General features: G+C 35.2%; 1 protein-coding gene across 2 annotated transcripts in view; it reads right to left on the reverse strand.

Annotated features, from left to right (window-relative positions):
* Positions 1-784: 784 nt before the first annotated feature.
* Positions 785-19,831, reverse strand: part of CA1 (carbonic anhydrase 1) — a 44,515-nt gene continuing 25,468 nt past the window's right edge. For both annotated transcript variants that reach the window (XM_045514467.2, XM_074354929.1), the window contains 7 exons: positions 11,054-11,114; positions 9,713-9,910; positions 8,103-8,221; positions 5,968-6,063; positions 5,025-5,087; positions 2,214-2,369; positions 785-1,230 (listed from right to left, as the gene is read on the reverse strand). In XM_045514467.2, the coding sequence (XP_045370423.1) occupies positions 1,114-1,230; positions 2,214-2,369; positions 5,025-5,087; positions 5,968-6,063; positions 8,103-8,221; positions 9,713-9,910; positions 11,054-11,090 (786 nt within the window). In that variant the 5' untranslated portion in view covers positions 11,091-11,114 and the 3' untranslated portion in view covers positions 785-1,113. The remainder of the gene's footprint in view (positions 1,231-2,213; positions 2,370-5,024; positions 5,088-5,967; positions 6,064-8,102; positions 8,222-9,712; positions 9,911-11,053; positions 11,115-19,831) is intronic.

Consider the following 19,831-nt stretch of genomic DNA (forward strand, 5'->3'; position numbering starts at 1 on the left):
ATTTAAAAATATTTTTTTTTAATTTAAAAATAAATAAACACAGCCTTTATACAAAAAAAATCTGTCAGAGCAATGAAGAATCTGCTTTGTCTGTCCTTTTGACTATGATTACAGTTACTTAGAGGTTCTGACTGATTTTGTGACATTAGAGAAGACTAGAACGTTGGAATGAATGTGGGCTTTGCTCTCTAATATGGTTTCTCAGAAAATAGAAATTAAGTGCATCACAAGACTGACACTAGACACAAGAATTGTAGAATTCTGAATGCAGATGTGGTTTCAGGAGGAACGGGCTTCAGGTTAAGTACACATCTGACTAGAAAATTACATGATGTTCCTATATAGTTTTGAGACAAACACTTTCTTCATTTTTATAAACAATTCACTGGTGACTTTTCTTCCAAATCTGAGGTACAGAGCCTCCATGCAAGCTAACTAATTATAACAATGGAAAAAATAAAAGCACTTTGCTAATGGGGGAGGAAAAGTGGAAGTAATAACCAGAAGCATCATTTCTTATATAAAACATACTAGTTTTATCACAGAGTACACAAATAGTAGCAATGTTGGGCTGGAATAATAATATTAAATCTAGTTGTCATCTTAGTTGTATATTTGTCACCAAGAGTAAGCAAATGAACTCTCGATATTTCATTTCAAGATGTTCTTAGGTTATTACATTTGAGGCAAAATAATATTGCAAATACAGCATTTAAGATTTTTGACTGTAAATGGGGTAGCAACTTAATGCTTTTTAAAAATAGAGTGCATATTAGACAAGAAGAAAGAGGTAAAATTATTTTAATGGTTCAATTAAACTGACTACAATGAAAAGAGATACAAATCACTGAGAAATTAAGTATAGCTTAATTGCAATTATAAAGAATTCCACAAAATATACTTGAATTTAAGCACAAGTGTGTAAGCTCACAGATTACTATTTGAGTTAAGCATGAAGAGCAAAAATAAAAGGTTTTTAGTTGTACAGATTAAATTTGCAGGTATGCGGTTCTGCTAGCGTTGAGATAAATTTGTTTCTTAAAACTTGCTTTATTGGATTATGGCAGAAGCAGAGCTGTGTTCCATGAGGGAGGATATTTCCTCGTGGGCCAATCAGAATGAAGCTTTCACCGTTCTGCCCTTCAGAGGCTGGGGCGGCCGGTTGTTGTGCTTAATGGGGGCTTCTTTACCCCCTTCCACGTTGGATAGAAGACTGCGGAACTGAGCCAGCTTAGAGGAGGGATAAAATATTTAAAGAGTCAAAAGCTATTAAAATTACACAAAACACCTTTTTCCCTAGTGTAATTAACGCACTGATACTTAGAAAATCAAGTTGAAGATTGCAATGCATTCACTGATGAAAAGGGAGGAAGCCAAAAATTCCTTCCCCTTTCATTGCACTAGGCACTTGGCTTAAATTATCCGTGATAGAGTGGGTTAGGATACCAGCTGTCTCACTGGCCATCTGAGCTATCTCAGGTAAGAGACCTGTCTGCTTGCTGCCTCGGCTTCCGTAGAGGACCCCTTCACTGAGATGTTGGGAAGACTACATGGATTCATTCATATAAAGTTGTTAGAATGGTGTTTGGCATTTGGCATGTGCTCAATAAGTGTTAGTTACCAATACGCCACACTGCCTGTCCTAAAGGTTTGTTATGAGAATTGACTGACAACACATATGTAAGGCACCTAATAAAAGTAATCACTCAATCAAAGGTAGTTATTATTATCATACTTATAAACAGTAGTTAATAAGATATTTTGTTAAATATTTAAGAACTTAAGCTTTATAAAAGGACAAATAAAACCATGTCGACTATCAAGGCTGACTTGAGAGTCACAATTCTCCGAAGTCTTAATTGTACTTCCAGTGTCAGTTTTTTCTTTATTTCTGAAACTCTTAGGAAGATATTTAACAAGGTTGGATTTTTCCTTATTACGCTGAAAAGAAGAGCAGGAGTTCTGAATCTCATATATATTTTTCTACATAAAGTAAAAAAAAAAGTATTTATAATACCTTTTTCTTGTTTATTATTCAATAGACCTTATGTCAGAATTACATCTTTTTCAGTATTGGAAAAAGACAATTGGAAGGGAAAATGAACTCTTCAAAATCTTATTGAAATAATGATTTCTCCCATTAATACTAGGAATTGAAATGATATTCCTGCTTTGTTCTCCCAATTCTCACTCATCTACTTTTCATACTCTACCTGTTCTGAGCTGATACTGATGCTCTCCTTAAGGATGATCCAGATGACACTCTCATGAAGAGGAGGATGAGTCAGAGAGCCAAAGTAGGTCCAGTAATCCAGGGATGAAGGAAGGAGAACAGAGGGGTCAAAATTTGTGAATGGGGCACTTTTGCCCTGAAAGAAAAAGAAAAGTAATATATTATTATACCATGATATCAAATACTTATACCACATACATGTGTAATATATATGTTATATTATTTGGTGTATGTGTATAGATATATCTATCTATCTATCTATCTATCTATCTATCTATCTATCTATCTATCTTAGCTGAGAATTTAATCTTTTCTACTATATAGTATTTTATGTCTGGTATGTTTGTGGATATAAACAAAAGTAATAGAAGACTGAAAATATGCTACATTGAAATTTTGACTAAGCAATCTTCCTCCTTCTTCATTTGGTTGAGGATAAGCAAAGGTTCAAAATTTTTTTATAATCTATATTCTTTAGAATATGTTTAATTTTCAATATAAAGCATTTATTGCTTCTCTAGGAATGATACCAGATACTGTTCTGGTGGCAAAGATATTATTAACATGTGTATTGGTGTGTTTTAGCTTTATTCTATTTATTCCTATTTTCTTTTCTGATTGGTTATTATTGATGTATAGAAAAGGAACTGATATTTATAGATAATATTTTATGTCATCGACTTTACTAGACTTGCGTATTGATTCTGCTTATTAGCTGTTAGTTTTGAGTTTTCCAGGTAGATGTCAATGATCCTCTGCACTTGATGGCAGTTTTGTCTTTACTTTCTAATGTTTGCCCTAATTTGTACTCTTATTTCTTTCTTTATTTTATTTTATTATTTATTATTTCTTTTCCAAAATTATTTATATTTTATTACATTGATTGGGGCATTCATTGCAATGTTCAGTTGTGGTGTTCATAGTTGACACCCTAGTCTTGTTTTTGATTGAAATGAGAATGCTTAAAATATTTCACTACTAAATTTGATGTTTGATCTAAGTTTCTATGTGATATTCTTTCTTAAATTCAATAAGATTTCAGAGAATTTTCTTTCTTTTTTCTCTTTCTTTCTTCTCTTTCTTTTTTTGTCCTCAGGAATTGGCATTGAGTTTTCATCAAATGCTTTTTAAGACTCTAACAAGTTTGTAATATAGTTTTTCATCTTTAGTTTGTTAATGTAATGAATTCTATTAGGAGATGATCTAATATAGAGCCATCCTTGCATTCCTGGGATTAAACTCTACTAGTTTGGAAGTGTTGCTCTTTTTATACTGTTGAATATGATTTGCTGTAATCAATTTTAATGTATCTTTTATTTATATTCCCAAGAAAGATTTGCCTATGATTTCCTTTTTGAGGTATTCTTACCCAGTTGAGGTATTAGGTTTCATTAAATTAAATTGATATAAAGTTTTCTGTCCCCTCATCTGGGCAGTTTAGTTAACAGTGGCAAGATTGTTTCTTAAAAGTTGTGTAACACTTTCCATAATGTGTTCTGGGCTTAGAGTTTTCTTTTACTTGGTACATTTTTTTTTTGTTGGCTATTTTTAAAAATTCTTTTTAGATTTTTGGCCTATTTAGGTTTTCAACACATTTTGAGTCAGTTTCTCCACATTTTCCTAGAACTGCACCCATTTACTCTGAATTTTCAAATGTACTGGTATAGTATACAGCTGACCTTTGAACAATGTGGAGATTAGGAGTGCTGACCCCCACGCAGTCAAAAATATACCCATAACTTCAGCCCTTTGTAACCACGGTTGTGCATCAGCAGATTCAGTTAACTGCCAATTGAGTAGTGCTGTAGTGTGTGTTTATTGAAAAAAGTCCATATATAAGTGGACCTTCAAAGTTCAAACCCATGTTGTTCAAGGGTCAACTGTACAAACTTTTCTCTTTTAAACCTTTTTACCACGTCTTTAATTATGATCCATTTCCTTATTTCTAGTAGTTTTTTTGTAGCATACCTTTTCTTCATCATCAAACTTGCCAAAAGTGTGCTTTTTTGTTGTTTTTCCAAAAAATCAACTTTTTATTTTCATAATAAAAATTTACCTTATATTTCATTTTCTTTCTTATTTGATTAATTTTTGCTTCATCTTCATTATTTCCTTCTGTTTTCTTTTCATATATCATTTTTTATATTCCTGACTTGAGTGCTTATTTATCTTCAGACTTTCTCACTTTATAATATACTCATTTAAAGATTAGTGCTTTCTAGAATCATCATGAACTAGATTTATTTTATGTAAAAATATGGCAGTTCTCCATATTGTGAAAGAAAATGATAAATCTCTAATATATGATTTAACTATTTACTATTAAAACAGGGAAACTAAGGTTAAATATATTAGAAAATCGATTTTTTAGCTGACAGTGAAATCATGGTTATGAGATTTTGCATTTTAATGAGATCTCAAAAGAATATCCTTAACTTCTGCATTGTTGTCTTGCTAAAGATATAAAGATATCTTTCCATGAAATGGGAAAAAATCACATTTTGTTTGGATATAGTTTTTAAAACAAATTTGAACAGCTATAAAACCTGTTCTATAGGCTTCATCCTGCTGAAATAGATAAGCAATAACTATGAAAAACAAAAAACAAAATAAAAGAACTCCCTGGGTCAGAGATCTCAGAAGCGAGGAGCATCTTAGTAGTACCTTGATTTTCAGATTGGTGGCCCTTGCTTTGGCTTCCTACTCCCCATATCAGATATAGAATTAAATCATTTCCTAATTCTATGGATTCCTGTGTTCTGATTTAAATTAATTTAATTAGTATGTTTACCTTAGTTTTAACTGATTTTAGGGCATCCAATATTTTCTGCAGCTTTGGGTTGGCTGGACCAACCTGGAGATTAAAAAAAAAAAAATAAAGTGTGAGATAAAAATTATTATCAAGTCCTGTTTAGTTAATTTTTTTTCGATCAAAAACAGTAGCTGAAGAAAAGTAAGGTATTTTTGCTTTGGGGGAGGAAATTTTGCTAGAAGTTTGTTTTTGTGGGCCCTGTACTCTGTAAATGATTCATAATGTGTAACCACAGATAAAGTGGCAAATAAAAATCTTGTTTTTAATTTAATATGGGTAAGATGTTCAAAGATATGCAAGTCGAAATCCAGAAATTCAGCAAAACTGTGATACAGAAACAAACGTCTTAACTTTTGATCAAATCTATTAATTATAATTGGTGCAGTGAATGGCATGTTATAAATAAACAATAAAGGTTAACTAGAATTACTGTAATTCCAAAATTTAGTCACCCAAATATACCCAATTTAGTAGGAACTTCCCTTTAGAACTTTTAGGGACTCTCCTGTAGAGGAGCCGAACAAACCTGCCATTCAAAATATCAATTAAACTTTCTTTATGGGACAAAAATTCTCTTAATTTTTTTCCTGATAAAATGTTAAATCAATAAACTGACTCTATGATGTAGGAAGAAAGGCAATGTGGAAGAGCTGAAAAATAAAAATTCATTCCATCTTTAACACCTTTCCATTTTGTCTCTGCCTGAAACTTATTTCTCTCTTCAAGAGGGAAAAGCCAAAAAACCCCAATAAAACCCCACAGTCTACTAGGGAACTGTGTCACCTGTGGTCACTCATTAGTAAAGAACTTTCCAGAAAAAGAGAAAAGACTCAAACATTTTTTTGCCTTATTTCATCCTATTTTGAGGTCTGATTGGTAAAAAAATAATTTTAATAGAGCTCTGTAACTCTCTGTAACTCACCTTCATCAAAACACCAATAATTGCTAAACCATCAGCCTGTGAGGCAGCTTCAGCAAAGCTGGAGTACTTAGCAGAGTTCCAGTGAACTATATGAAACTGGAAATGATAATGTGGTTAAGCAGTTACTTATAACCATTGTGAAGGTAAAAATTAAGTCATACATTAATTTGTTAATATATGAAGATGTACCTTGGGTTAGAAAGATAAAACTATGTGAACTTTTACCTAGGGCTTGAGAAGGGCTATATTTTCATTCTCAAGAAGGGTTAACTGTGTGTTGAGTAGAGTGGGTAAGTGGCAGATTTTGGAACCACTAAGAAATTTCTTTTCCCACAATATCTTAACTGTTCAGTATTACTTCTTTTTTAAAAACAAATCTCTCTTTGGTGTGAGATCAGGAATTCTTTTTTCTATTATTATTTTTTATTGAAGTATAGTCAGTTACAACATGTCAATTTCTGGTGTACAGCATAAGTTTCAGTCATACCTATACATACATATATTTGTTTTCATGTTCTTTTTCATTAAAGGTATTGAATATAGTTCCCTGTTGCTCTACAGAAGAAAACTGTAGATCAGGAATTCTGACTAACCAGTTTTGAGACAAAAATTGAAATAACTTTCTCTCACTTGAGATACTTCTTATTAACCTTATGAAAAGAGGGTCCTGAAGTATCTGGGAATCATGACCAAAAAATTCTCTTTTGCTGGCAAGGGGAAGTAATCAGCTTTTTAAATTTTATTTATTTATTTAAAGGCGGTACTGGGGATTGAACCTTCCCCATAGTTTTCCCATGGGAGGATTTTGGCTTGAATTAAGGCTAAACTCAGATGCCACTCTTGAAAGAATCCTTTTCTGACCATCCAATGGAAAGTGATCATCTGGTCACTCATATCCTTCTAAATCAAATCAATTCTCTCCATGCCACGAATCTCTCTCATTCTCCCCACCTCTCCCTCCCTCCTGCTCTCCCTTCCTTTCTCCCTCCCACCTTCTGTCATGTGTTGAACTTTGTGGCTAAGTGCCTGTCATCTCCAGACTGGATTAATTTTATTTTTCTCAAATTAGAGGAGAGAATCACCAATTTAGTTTTCTTAGATACAACCAAATATCCTCCCCCAAAGATACTACTAATACTAATTTAGGCTTTCAGTCCAGTTGACTTTAGTCTGCCTACAATTTTATGAAGGAGAAATAGGAAAAGGCATTTAATGGATTTCTGAACATTGAAAGTTATTAGTCTAGCTTTACAATGTAACATAAAGTGAGTTATATTTATATACTATTCCTATGTCCTCTATTAAAATGAAAAGTGCACCTACCCTGTATTTAACAATCCCTCTAATGAAAATCTGCCCTACATAATTGCTTTTATTAGTGCATAAGATGTATGGACAGATGCATTTATTGCAAAATTTTTTGGTAAAAGCAAAAGAAAAAAACCCCAACAGAACAAGAAGCAAAAGGCATTGTAATTGTCCATGTGTAGGGGTCAGTTAATAAATTCTGATATATGCATACACTGAAATACTGTACAGACATTAGAAAAAGAGGTGGAATTACACGAGTTGGAAAAATGATCATGATAAATTGGTAAGTGGGAAAAAAAGGCATGTTGCAAAAGTATATATATTACAAATTCATTTTATAAAAGTAAAATAAAAAAGCCAACCTATCTACGCTGTTACAAATGTATTACATATTCCTATATATAAAGGGCAAAAGTTCTTCTTTTCAACCAGACCCTCTGTTAACAACCTGATGCAAATGTTCTTGATTTTTCCACGGATACACAGACAAAATGCCTTGGACTAGATCACAAACTTCCATGTGGGCAAGAGGCCAGAGGGCAGCCCGATGTCACAGTAAAAGTTTTTGAGGCATTCTAAAATGAGAGAGGATTCTGGGCTCAGGAGTTCAGCTCCAAGTTCAGCTGCCTCTTTGACACCAAAAATTCTCCTCTATTGCCAAACGTGGTGTGTCTGTCTTTGATTTTAATGGAGCCTGGGAGTCCCTTACGTGGACCAGAATGCTCATTCCTTTGGAGCCACTGTAAGGGTGTCTTATGTTGTAAGGCAGCTGCTTCTGGGAGTACTCTCAGCGCAGTTATCTCTCACTCACTGAGTTACATTACCTCTGCAGAATATTTGACTCCATCCACTAAGTGCTCAGAACCATAGTCATCCGTGATGCCCCAGTGAAAATGGAACTGACGAAGCCTATAGCTTCCAGAGAGAGGACCACCTTTCAGAACTTAAAGAAAAAGGAAACAATGTTAGTATGTTAGTGCTACAATCATAAACTCCAGTTTGCCTTCTCATGTAATATAAATTAACATTAAATGGGGTTGAGGAGAAATGAAAACAAACACTAGCACCAGAATTTCCATCTTGGTTTTTTTTCCTGCACATCCACATTGATGACATTCATGTGTATTGTGCACCCTAAGATAGTGCATGACTTATATACAATTCTCAGCGCATGGACTGTAGTTTTACCTTTTCCTGCCTTCAGTAGAACATACTGGGAGATGAGTGAATTATATGATTACAGGGCTTTCCTTGAATCTGCTTTAATCTGCAAGTCCATTCATTTACTCTTTCAACAAAGACAGTAATGGGAAGTATGCATCAAGATCTTCAGTGATTTAGTTTTTGGTAACAAATTACTCATCACATACCTTGTAACTGATCAAGACACTAGCGGGTATCTTGACAGCTTTGTAGAGAACCCCTAGGCAGGGACTAAAAGAAAGTGTCAGTGGGGCAGTAGGATCACTTAAAAAATTTTAACAATGAACCATGTTTCTTTAGAGAGCCTACTCAATCATACGATTAATAAAACACATAATATCAGGTCTAATCCAATATTAACAATGGACATAGCCCCAGGGTGTCTAAAATTTAGGCTCAGAACCTTGTAGGAAAGTGCTAAAGCAAATTTTGCCTTTTGTCAGTAGAGTTGTTTTGTGAAATTGTCAGTTAATAAATTATTCAGTAAACATTTTTGAAAGTCTTACTGTGTAGCAGGAAATGTACTAGACTCTGGGGTATGAAGATAATTCAGTCATTACGGTCTAGCAGGGAGAGGGGAAGATAGGTAAGTATACTTATGCACAAAGTTGTTCTATGCGAGGTGCAGGGGGGAGGGTATAGCTCAGGGTTAGCGTGAATGCTTAGCATGCATGAGGTTCTGAGTTCAATCTCCAGTACCTCCATTAAAAAGTAAATAAATAAACCTAATTACCAGTCCCCTCTCCCCCCAAAAAAGATGCATGCAAGGCCATTTTCTTACTGGTACCCAAGCACTTCTCAGTTATAGAGCCATTTTTTCTGGTCACAAAAGATAAATACATTCTTCACCTCTGTTTTTCTTCCCTACTGTGCTCCTCCATCCTCATCTCAATTAGAAAATATTTGCATTTTCAGTTTTTATATTCATGATGGTTCACAGACCTTTTTGGAAAAAAATACTGTTCATTCAGAGGATGTTAAGTGAGCATGAAGACATTGGAAATTGGAAGAGTTGGAACACTGTCACTGAGAAGAAGAAGGACTGAGTTGGGAGCCCCCCAAATCATCTTTACTACTTAGAAATTTTCTGAAAGTTCAAGATGCCTCACCAGATTACAGCGATGTTACACATGTGCACAAGACTGAAGATGGGCATTGTGTTTCTTAATGACCTGTTGTTTTAATTTCCCCAGGAAAGTCAAAGAAAAAATCAGAAGGGTCTTTGGCTCACCTGATCGGTTATCATTGTCCTCAAAGTTTACATGGAAGGAATGTCCCACGTTGACGATTTCCTTGGCTGTGGCTGGATTGTAGGAGACACTGATAGGTTTGAGCGAGGTGTCATGTTTGGTTTCACTGGTTTTAATGTTGATAGGAGATTGGTTATTACCATTTGCAATGGGGTACAACTTGCCCCACTGTTCAGGACCTACAAGGACAAACATATGCTTACAGTCAAAACCTGATCAAATGCTCAATTCCAAGTTTTAGGAATATAACTTTGTTTATTAAATTAGGATTTATTCAGGTATCTTAAATGATATTCTGTTTAACTTAACAGAAATTTAATATTTCAAAATGTCCCTTTTCCATTTATTTATTTTTTAATTGAAGTTTAGTTAATTTACAATTTTGTGTTAGTGTCTTGTACAGCATATTGATTCAGTTTTACTCATATATATTCTTTTTCATTATATGTTATTACAGGTCCATCCATGTTGCTGCAAATGGCATTATTTTATTATTTTTATGGCTGAGTAGTATTCCATTGTATACCACAACTTCTTTGTCAATGGACATTTTGGATTGGGTTATCTGTTTTTTTGTTATGGATTTGTATGAACTGTTTATATATGCTGGAAATTAAGCCCTTGTCAGTTGCATCATTTGCACATATTTTCTCCCAGTCTGTAGGTTGTCTTTTCATTTTGTTGATGGTTTCCTTGGCTGTGAAAAAGCTTATAAGTTTGATTTGGTCCCATTTGCTTGTTTTTGCTTTTATTCCTATTGCCTTCAGAGAATGACCTAGGATAACATTGCTATGATTTATGTCAGAGGATGTTTTGCCTATGATTTCTTCCAGGAGATTTGTGCTGTCCTGTCTTACGTTTAAGTCTTTAAGTCATTCTGAGTTTATTTTTGTGTACGGTGTGAGGCAGTGTCCTAATCACTTATTTACATGCGGCTGTTCACTTGCCGACACCACTCGCCGAACAGACTGTCTTTTCTCTATTGTAAGAATGCCCCTTTTCTGTGCTGTACTATAAAATAGTCTATTTTCCAGCACAAGTAAAGTATTAATAGTCTATGGGATCAAATTATCCATATTTTACTGTTAGCAAGAGATTTCTAATATAAATGTATGGAGAGAGGGAGAGACTGAAAGAGAGAGGGGGGGAGAAAGAAAACATTTTGTAGACAGCCATGACTCAAAGGACAACTGCTAAGAATACATGCAAAGCTTTTATAATTCAAAGTCAGGCAATTCAAACCATTAATCTATGACTGCGCAGTTATTTTAAGTGCTCAATACCTCTTTAATTGGAAAAGAGACATGAACGGAAGAACTTACCATTGTCGCCATCATATCCCCAGTCAGGACTTGACATGATCTTTTGCTCAGTTTTCTTTTTCTGAAAACAGAGATAACACCTGACTGCAGTTGAACCCACGGTAGACAACGGAAACCATCCCTTGGGGCTTTTTTTATGGAAATGTCCCTGCCCTTAATAGGCCTATTTCATCATCTCTACCTACCAGGAAATACATACATGTAAAACAAATGATGTTGTAAAAAAAGCCCACAAGGGTGAGGCCAATTCCAATTGTTTTATTTTCTCATACTGTAAAAGAGAAGTATCAAAATCCTAAGTTTTATAAAACCAAGCCCTGTTTGTCTTATATTCCTAGCAGATGTGACTGAATATTATCATATAAGATTCTTTGGATTTCCTAATTAAAAATTGAGATTTCTAATTTTACCCTTGCTGGATACTTAAGTGACACTGGCAATATAATTTAGTAAGGAGAATAATTTGTGTGTTTACAGGCTGATTGGCACTGGTATCATGATGCTAATTTAAAATCAGATAACAGAATCATTAATCATTTGTAATACGTATTATTCATAACAGTACATTTCAAAGACACACAAGATGAGAATAAAGTCATTCATCTTAGAGCAATATTGGAATTCATAAATGGAGAAGATTTTATTAATATTGAAATTAAATATGGCCCAATGTAGCTTTTACCCATCAAATGCAGGCCTCTTGGAATAGAAGCCTTTCTTTTGTATAATTCTGTACAATTTATGAAGTAATTTAATATTATTTTATTTTACCATCACCACATGCACACAGATTCTGTACAGTGAGAATTATTGTTTTGTAGTTAAGAGATGTTGAGGGGCTTCACCACAATTAGCAAGAAGACAAGAAGCCAAGACTTCAGCCTCCAAGTCTAGCTGTTTTCTTCACCACATCTCTGCTGAATGCCACACTGGGTGAGCTATGAGGTGGGCGACCCCTTAGTTTTCCTTCTCTGCCCACAATTCTCTTAAGCCCAACTGAAGCCTGGACCAAGGTGAGACTTGCCACCTGCTGAGTGATGAGAAGATCCACAGGACTTTTCAAGGAAGTGAAGGAAACTGATTAGCATGTGTCAGACTGGCTAGGTCCACATTTCCAAGGCTCTAAATACGCTCAGAGGAAATCCAATCTGAAAAATTAAGCGTCCATGCCCTGAGAGTCATAGCTCCTTTCCCCTGGGACTGTCTGAGCTGCCTGGGCTTTCCAAAAGAAGAGGACCAGACACAATTTTTAGCCAGGTTGACTAGAGGCACATCGTTTGTCCCTTTTGGCTAACGATAGCCAGCTGGCTCAGATGCAGAGTGGGAAGTGACCCAAGCTTCCATTCCACGCTTTAGTTGGCAGAAGGAACTAAATAAGAACTTTTTTTTAAAGGTACCCTTTATTGAGCGTCCAGTGTGTCTCAGATGTTATGCTAACAAGTTCATATGCATTAATTCATTTAATTCTTACAATAACCAAATTAAACATTAAAATTTGTATTCTGTGTAAGAAGAAATTGAAGACAACTGCTCAGGGTTATATAAAGCTTATAAGCGGCTGCTTACATCTTGTAAACCTAGGGTTTAAGCCTAGATCTGCCTAACCCCAAAGCTTACACTCTTTCTTAACCTTCAACTGTCAACAAATGCCCATCGACCTCCACTTGATGCGGAGAATTGGATTGGTTGATCTGGTCTGATCTGGCTCAAGATGCCCAATCGTCAGACCTGATCCTTGGGATACTTCATTCCAGACTTAAAGAGACTCAGGTTGGCCAGAAGCCCATGCCGTGAATAAAGCTGTCTATTCTTTGCCAGATAAGTTGCTTCCTAATTGACACCCTGTTAACAGAAACTTTAAATTGAACTACTGTATTTAACAATCTATTTGAAAGAAAAAGACAACTCCCTTTTCATTGCATGATTACATGATAATTCATCACATGAAGGTTTTAACTTTATATGGGATGGTAATTTATTTAAAGTTTTAGGCACCAAATTACCTTGAACCCTAACTATTATGACCCTCTGTTCCACTATGTACCCAGGGTGTGTTTGTGTACTCCCACGAGCAGAAAACTATATAGAGAAAGGATGTAAAATTTAATGAGCGCTTACAGTTTCATAAGAACTAACACTCCTCTCGTTTACCTTTAGCCTTTTTTTTCTGCTCACAAACTTGGCCTCTTTCAACTTAATATCTATGCTAAATCCAAGATGTCTCATTTTGTGTTCACTTCCCTTTCACATGGAGCTTCCGCGTAGTGACCTCTTCTTATAATCTCTGGGCTTTTGCATACCAAGGAGGTCAGTTTACACAATCTTTACTCTCTTAATCTAACAGTTTATTCCCTAAAACTGTATCTAAGCACATACTGACAAAGACATTCCTTCCGCTGTTAGAATGTTCCAAATAAATCCATATGTACTTGAAACTGAATCAGGAGCAGCTAGGCTGATGGAAAAACTTCTTTTAAAAAAAGCCATGCAAAAGTACATAAGTAATTTTGATAGAGAATTGGTTAATTGATAGCACAGAGAGGTATCCAGTAGTATCAATTATATGTCAATAAAACAGAAAAAAATAGAAACAAAAAATGTAGGACTTTAAATAGAGATTTTTAAATGTTGAAAGAATAATGTGCAGAGTGTTTAATTTTAATAATTACATTGGTTTAATTTGTAAAATTGATGAAAATGTATTAATGGGCTGGGGGGAGGGAGAAAGATACCTTCCTTTATTTTATGGAATGGAATTTTAGAGGTCAAATATTACTGAAAAAATTTGAAAGATGAAATATTGACATTATCTTAAGGGGATCCACCCTAAACCTTATGTCATAATTTTATCTCTTGACCTTCCTTTTCAATAAATAAAATTCTTGCAACAAACAAACAAACAACAGTATGAAGAGTGCTAAAAGATTTACTATTATTGTTAACAAAACTATCACCGTGTACTCATGTTAGGGGTGTTGGTGTAGGCTAGAAAAGACTGTCATTCATTGAATAATTACCATCTGTTGGACCCTTTGAAATAATGATCTAATTCAATTCTCAGAGTAGACCTAGGGGTTTGGTTAGTCTTACCCCACTATTAAAAGGAATAACTGAGGCTCAGAAAATTCAAGGAGAAAAACCAGGATCTGAATCCACTTCTGGTTACTTTCAAACCCATGAGGGCATCTTCTTCTCTATTCTATCACACCACAGTCTTTAAAACATTTGCTTTAAAGTTAGTTAATAGCTTATTACATTTATTTATTGAGTAATGTCAATTAACTTTGCTGAAGATTTTTTCATGCCCTAAAATGCTTTCCAAAAAAGCAGAGACATTTTCTCAGTGTTTTACAAAATTTAAAAATTATGTTTAGCCAACTTTAAATTCTATTTAAAAGGCTTAGCATTTCTTTTTGACTTTTTCTCCTCGTCTCTTAAATGAACATTTTCCTCTGATTTCTACTTTAATAATTTAAAATTGAAAACATGAACTCTTATGAAGGCATGTAAATTCTGATGAGTTTCAAATTTACATTTATAATGTAAAAAATAGCTAATTGGTATAGTAGGAACAAAGACTGTGAGAGAGTGCTGGTGTCTAGTTAGAGCAGAGATCTGCTAAACCCCACTGAGAAGAAATTCCAACAGGCACTAGCAGTTACACAATGCTTCGAGTTCCTCAAGGTTAAGTGGCTTCTCTGGGATATTTTCCCTAAAATAAGGAAATGCACGTAGTGAAAATCAAGTGTCATGTTTAACTATTAAACTTGGCATAACTCTCACATTGCTCCCTAACTTCTCTGCCTCTCCAGAATTGGTATTGCTTAAGGTCGCAGGATAAATCTTATTTCCAGTGACGCAATGGATCATGGAAAATGTTAATATTACCCTGGGCATTCCTACAATAAGACAATTGGAAATTCTGATGAATCAATTTAAGTGGCATGATGGTTTGTCTGGATTTCCTCCAAATTGGTCTTTCTCTTCACTTACAACAAGATGGCTTACCAGCATTACTCTTTCTTGATGATATCTTCATCTCCATCCATAACAAGCTTGTTCCCGTTTTAGAACCTTTGTACTTTCTGTCTCCTCTGTCCAGATTGCTCTGTATCCAGATCTTCGCACAGGCTCAAGTATCACCTTGCAGACAACCTTCCTGACCTCCAAACTTAACATATCCTCCTCTTCTCAGTCACTCTATTAATTCATCCTGTCTTATTTCTTTCATAGCATTTTTTTGTTGCATCCTGAATTTATTCTTTTTCACATTCAGAAATTCACTTAATTGCTTAATATCAATAACCATCTCTATAATGACACTTCCAAAATGATGGACCATTTTATTATTTTTTTAATCATTTTGTTCACTTCAGTCACAACATGCATGGAAAACAGTGGTGTTCAATAAATATTTTAGTGAGAACAATTAAGTGGTCATTCTTAACTTCAATGATTGTACTTTGGTAAAGACTCAGGAGAGCAGAACCCTTATCGGGGGCTGCACCCACCCAATCTCATGGGTCTGAACTCAGGGGTGTGTGAATGAGCTTTGCTGGAGCTGAACTCATGTTCGTATTTGGAACTAAGGAGAAGGAGCCTTTCCCCTCTCAGTTCTATTAATGGGAGGAATGAAGTGGTCCGTCTGTGTCTGTCAGTCACTGCTGGGAGAGTGAGAACGTTGGTCTTTATAAGTGTCAAATTTCTCGACACTTTCTGTCAAAATTTAACTCTTGAAATGTGCTTTGAACTTTTGACATACAAATTTCAAAAACCCATAACTTATATGGATTTTATTACTGTCATGAAAGAAAAACTTTCAACCTTTTATTTCCTGCTTTGGAATATTTTACTTTCATTTTTGAAGGCAATTTAAAAATTCACTAATGAGTATTTTGATTAACTAAGTAAGTTTGCATAGGTAACTACTTTAATCCACAGCAAAGAGGCATTTAGTTTCTTACAATTTCATGCTTCCGAAAACATTAAATTTTAAACATATCTAGTTGATTGTCATATGTATTGAAATTGCTGGTTGGAAAGATTTATCCACTTTACACACTGAAAGCATAGGCTTGTGCAATTTTAAGCTAATTGTCGGAAATCTTTTCTAGGGATAAGTGGGTAACTTGAGCAGGTTAACTGTACCAACCTCTAATTAATTAATTAATTAATTAATTAATTATGAAACTGACAAAATAACATTTAAAGCTTATGTCCTGTGACTGGGGAATTGATGAGTCATTCTATAACAGAGGACATTATTAAGGAGTATTTTTCATATAGAAAGAAAATACTATGCAGGATGCTTTATGAGCCATATAAAAACTGCACGAATGTAAATGATTAACTTCAGCCTCAAAAAAAAAAAAAAAAAAGCTTGATTTTAACTCTCAGGTAAACAGATAATATAAAGGCATGAAATAAAATAAAATAGTCCAAGATTGCATGTGGCCTGAAATTCAAACAATTGCGTAACAGAAATCTGCTTGCTGCAGATGAAACGGCATCCTGTATGTAAACAGGAAAGGAGATAAGTCTCGAATGTAAATATTAAGGGGGTGAAGGTCAGTCACCTTGTCGTAACATGTTTCATGCAACCTTCGCTGGGGTTCATCTACCGAAAAGTGACCTGAAGATTTAAAAGCAATTTCTGCTGACTCCCCGAGTAATTTTGTTAACTCTCCAACTCATTTATCAAAGATTAGATTTCTCAAGCACATTTGCAGCTGAATGTGTCCTCTCTTACACCAGTGTTTCTTAACATGTAGTCTGTAGCTCACCTGCCTCAGATTCATATATACGTGAATTAAAATGCACGTGCTACATACTTCAATTAAAAAAAAAAGATCCATCCTAAGAAAAAATGCATATGCGTATGTTTCATCCGATCCCTTACTTTGGTGAGTTGACCTGAGCCAATTTAGATTGCTAACAAATATCAAGATCTTTTAGTAAATATTATTAGCTTTTTTAAGATGTATCTGGGGGCTATACGAATCTACCTTTACAATCCAATTACCAAAAGATACGTTTCAGTGAAAGCAAGTCTCTGATCAAACCCCCTCCGTTGTATATTCATTAGCAGCAAATTGGCACAAAAATAGTCCTGTGACTTGCCTGTGGTTTTAGAAAGACTGCCTGTAAGTGAGGCTCCTTAACTAGCACCCTGAATGAAGGACTCATTCCGGACAGGCTTTGATGACATCAGGACTGGTGATCTTTGCTGTTGGTTCAAGCAGCTGGGTCCACTGGGGCCCACTGGAGCCTAGACTTACACACTACATCAGTGGCATTCAAGTGTTAGACTTGTCACTCATGTATCTCGTTCAAGCAAGAACTGTGGGTCCAGCTCATAGACATAGAATACAAACTCGTGGTTGTCAGGGGGGAGGTGGGTGGGAAGGGACAGACTAGGAGTTCGAAATTTGTAGATACTGTGACAGGTATATATAGAATAGATAAACAAGATTATACTGGGAAATGTATACAGGATCTTGTGGGAGCTCATGGTGGAAAAGAATGTGACAATGAATATATGTATGTTCATGTATAACTGAAAAATTGTGCTCTGCACTGGAAATGAACACAACATTGTAAACTGACTATAACTTAATAAAATAAAATTAAAAAAATAAAAGAATTAGCAGCAGTTAAAAAAAAAAAACTATGGGTCCAGAAAAGTTCCCTAGTCAGTTACTACTCTTGACACCTCTAATTTCATGAGCAGAATATTATGTCTACCATCCTTTATAGTAAATAACAAGCCTTTCAGTGTTGAGTTAGCTGTAAATATGGTAAGCGGTCACCTTTGAAGGTGCTAGGTCCCTATTAGGATGCTATTAAGCATTCCTATTAAGAATTAGATTAACAATCACATTATTTATACCAAAGTAACACCTATTGAATCAAAGTCTCTGCATAGGAGGCCTTAGAATGTGTGGCTTTAACAAACATTCCCAGGTTACATTTAAAAAAATAAATTTTTTTTTTTAACTGGGGATTGAACCCAGGACCTCATGCATGCTAAGCATGTGCTCTGCCACTGAGCTATACTCTCGCCCTCTAGTTGGCATTTTAAAACACGTTTGGACCCTTTTACAAACACTCTTAAGATGCATGTCATTGTCCTGACATGCTTTCCTCCTTCAGGAAGTATGTCCAATCGTAGTAGCCACTTGAAAAACTATTTACTGTTTTACAAGTTTTATCCCCCCCACAAGATTTAAAAAATCATCTAATGCTTTTATAAGTACCCGACTCTAGAAGAGAAAATCTTTTTTCCATTCATTTTTTTTTTGGTGTGCTTTTTTTTTTTTATCAGTTGGGTCAACAGGCTAACAACAGGATTGTTACTTGGGTGGTGACTTGCTCTGCAGGCATTTTTGAATCAAATGCTCAAGTCAAATGCGAGATTAAGTGAACGCAGGTGTAATAACCAAGTGCCCTTTAGCACTGGAAATATTCATTGTGTATGCAGGAAGTTACTCTTTTAATTCACTCTTCACTGATCCTTGTCCAAGTAGGTCTACCTAAGGAAAGTGGCGAGCTTGCTAATTGAAATAGTAATTTACAGAATGACTTAGGGTGCACAGAAGAAGTACATTACAGACAGCCTCTTTATTGGCCTTAAAAGGCTTACAGTACAGTCTTAATCTTACCCATCAGGGATGAAGCAGTAGCTACAATGCTCCTTCAGTCTCTAAAAACTCTCTTTTGCTTCACCTCGATTTTCAGGTGTTAGTGTTCTCTAAACCTTGCCTATCTGTCTATCCCAATTTCTCTGAGTCATTCTATTTCTTTATTGTGAACTGGGTTAATAATATTACTCACCGTGAAGGTCTTCCTTTTTCAAAAAATGAGGATTAGAGATAAAGACACATAACAGATGCACAGTAGAGATAGCTATTATTTTTTCACTCAGTGTACTATTAATAATGGAAAATGGCGTGGGTTGTGATTAAATAGGATGGGAGAGTTAAGTGCCCCCAAGAGTTGAGGACACAGGTTTGTGTCAGACCTTCCAAGACTTTGATTGATGAAGTGTACAGGCTAGTCAGCCTGAAAACCATGGAACGGTATCCTCCCTCAGGCTTTTTCTAAGAAATGGGTAAGAAATAAATGGAATGATTATAGATGGTTTTCAAGAAAGAAATTCTTTCCTCTAAAATTGCCCATAGAAAGGGAGATTTTACTCACTTTACTTGGACTCACATGATGTTAGAACTTTTAAGAAGATAGTGAGCTGGGAACAAATGTTAGCATTCCTTTTTAAAAGGAAGAAAGAGGCTTTCCCAGATGAGAAAGGTAAGCCACTTACCCAAAGTCAGGTGTACGTGTTAGAATATTGTCTTCCAACTCTGTGTTAATGATCCTTTCCAGTGACACATTATAAAATCTAACTAAAAATAGCTTTTCTTTCATCACTTTGCATTTCATTATTAAAAAAGATTAGTTATTATCCCAAAACAGTCTTTGTAGTTTCCCTAAAATAGGCTTCTTAATGTCTGCATAGACAATGCTTGGTTTTGTCCATGGGGGTGGGGGGTGTGTGTCAAGGTGTAATATGGGCCATCATCTCTCCTGAGTGACTGGATGCTGTGGGGTTTTTTTTGCATGTCCACAGCCAGCCTGTCCAGGCCCACAAAACTGTCACACGTCCTTCCTGAGGCTCCTTCGATGCCCACCCTTCCCACATTTCTCACATTTCAAAACTCTCTGGTTCCAGCATTGCTGGTGAACACATATTTCCACATTTCCACCAAAATCTGCTTAATT

Source organism: Camelus bactrianus, chromosome 29 (genome assembly GCF_048773025.1).
Source record: "Camelus bactrianus isolate YW-2024 breed Bactrian camel chromosome 29, ASM4877302v1, whole genome shotgun sequence".
Classification (NCBI taxonomy): Eukaryota; Metazoa; Chordata; class Mammalia; order Artiodactyla; family Camelidae; genus Camelus; species Camelus bactrianus.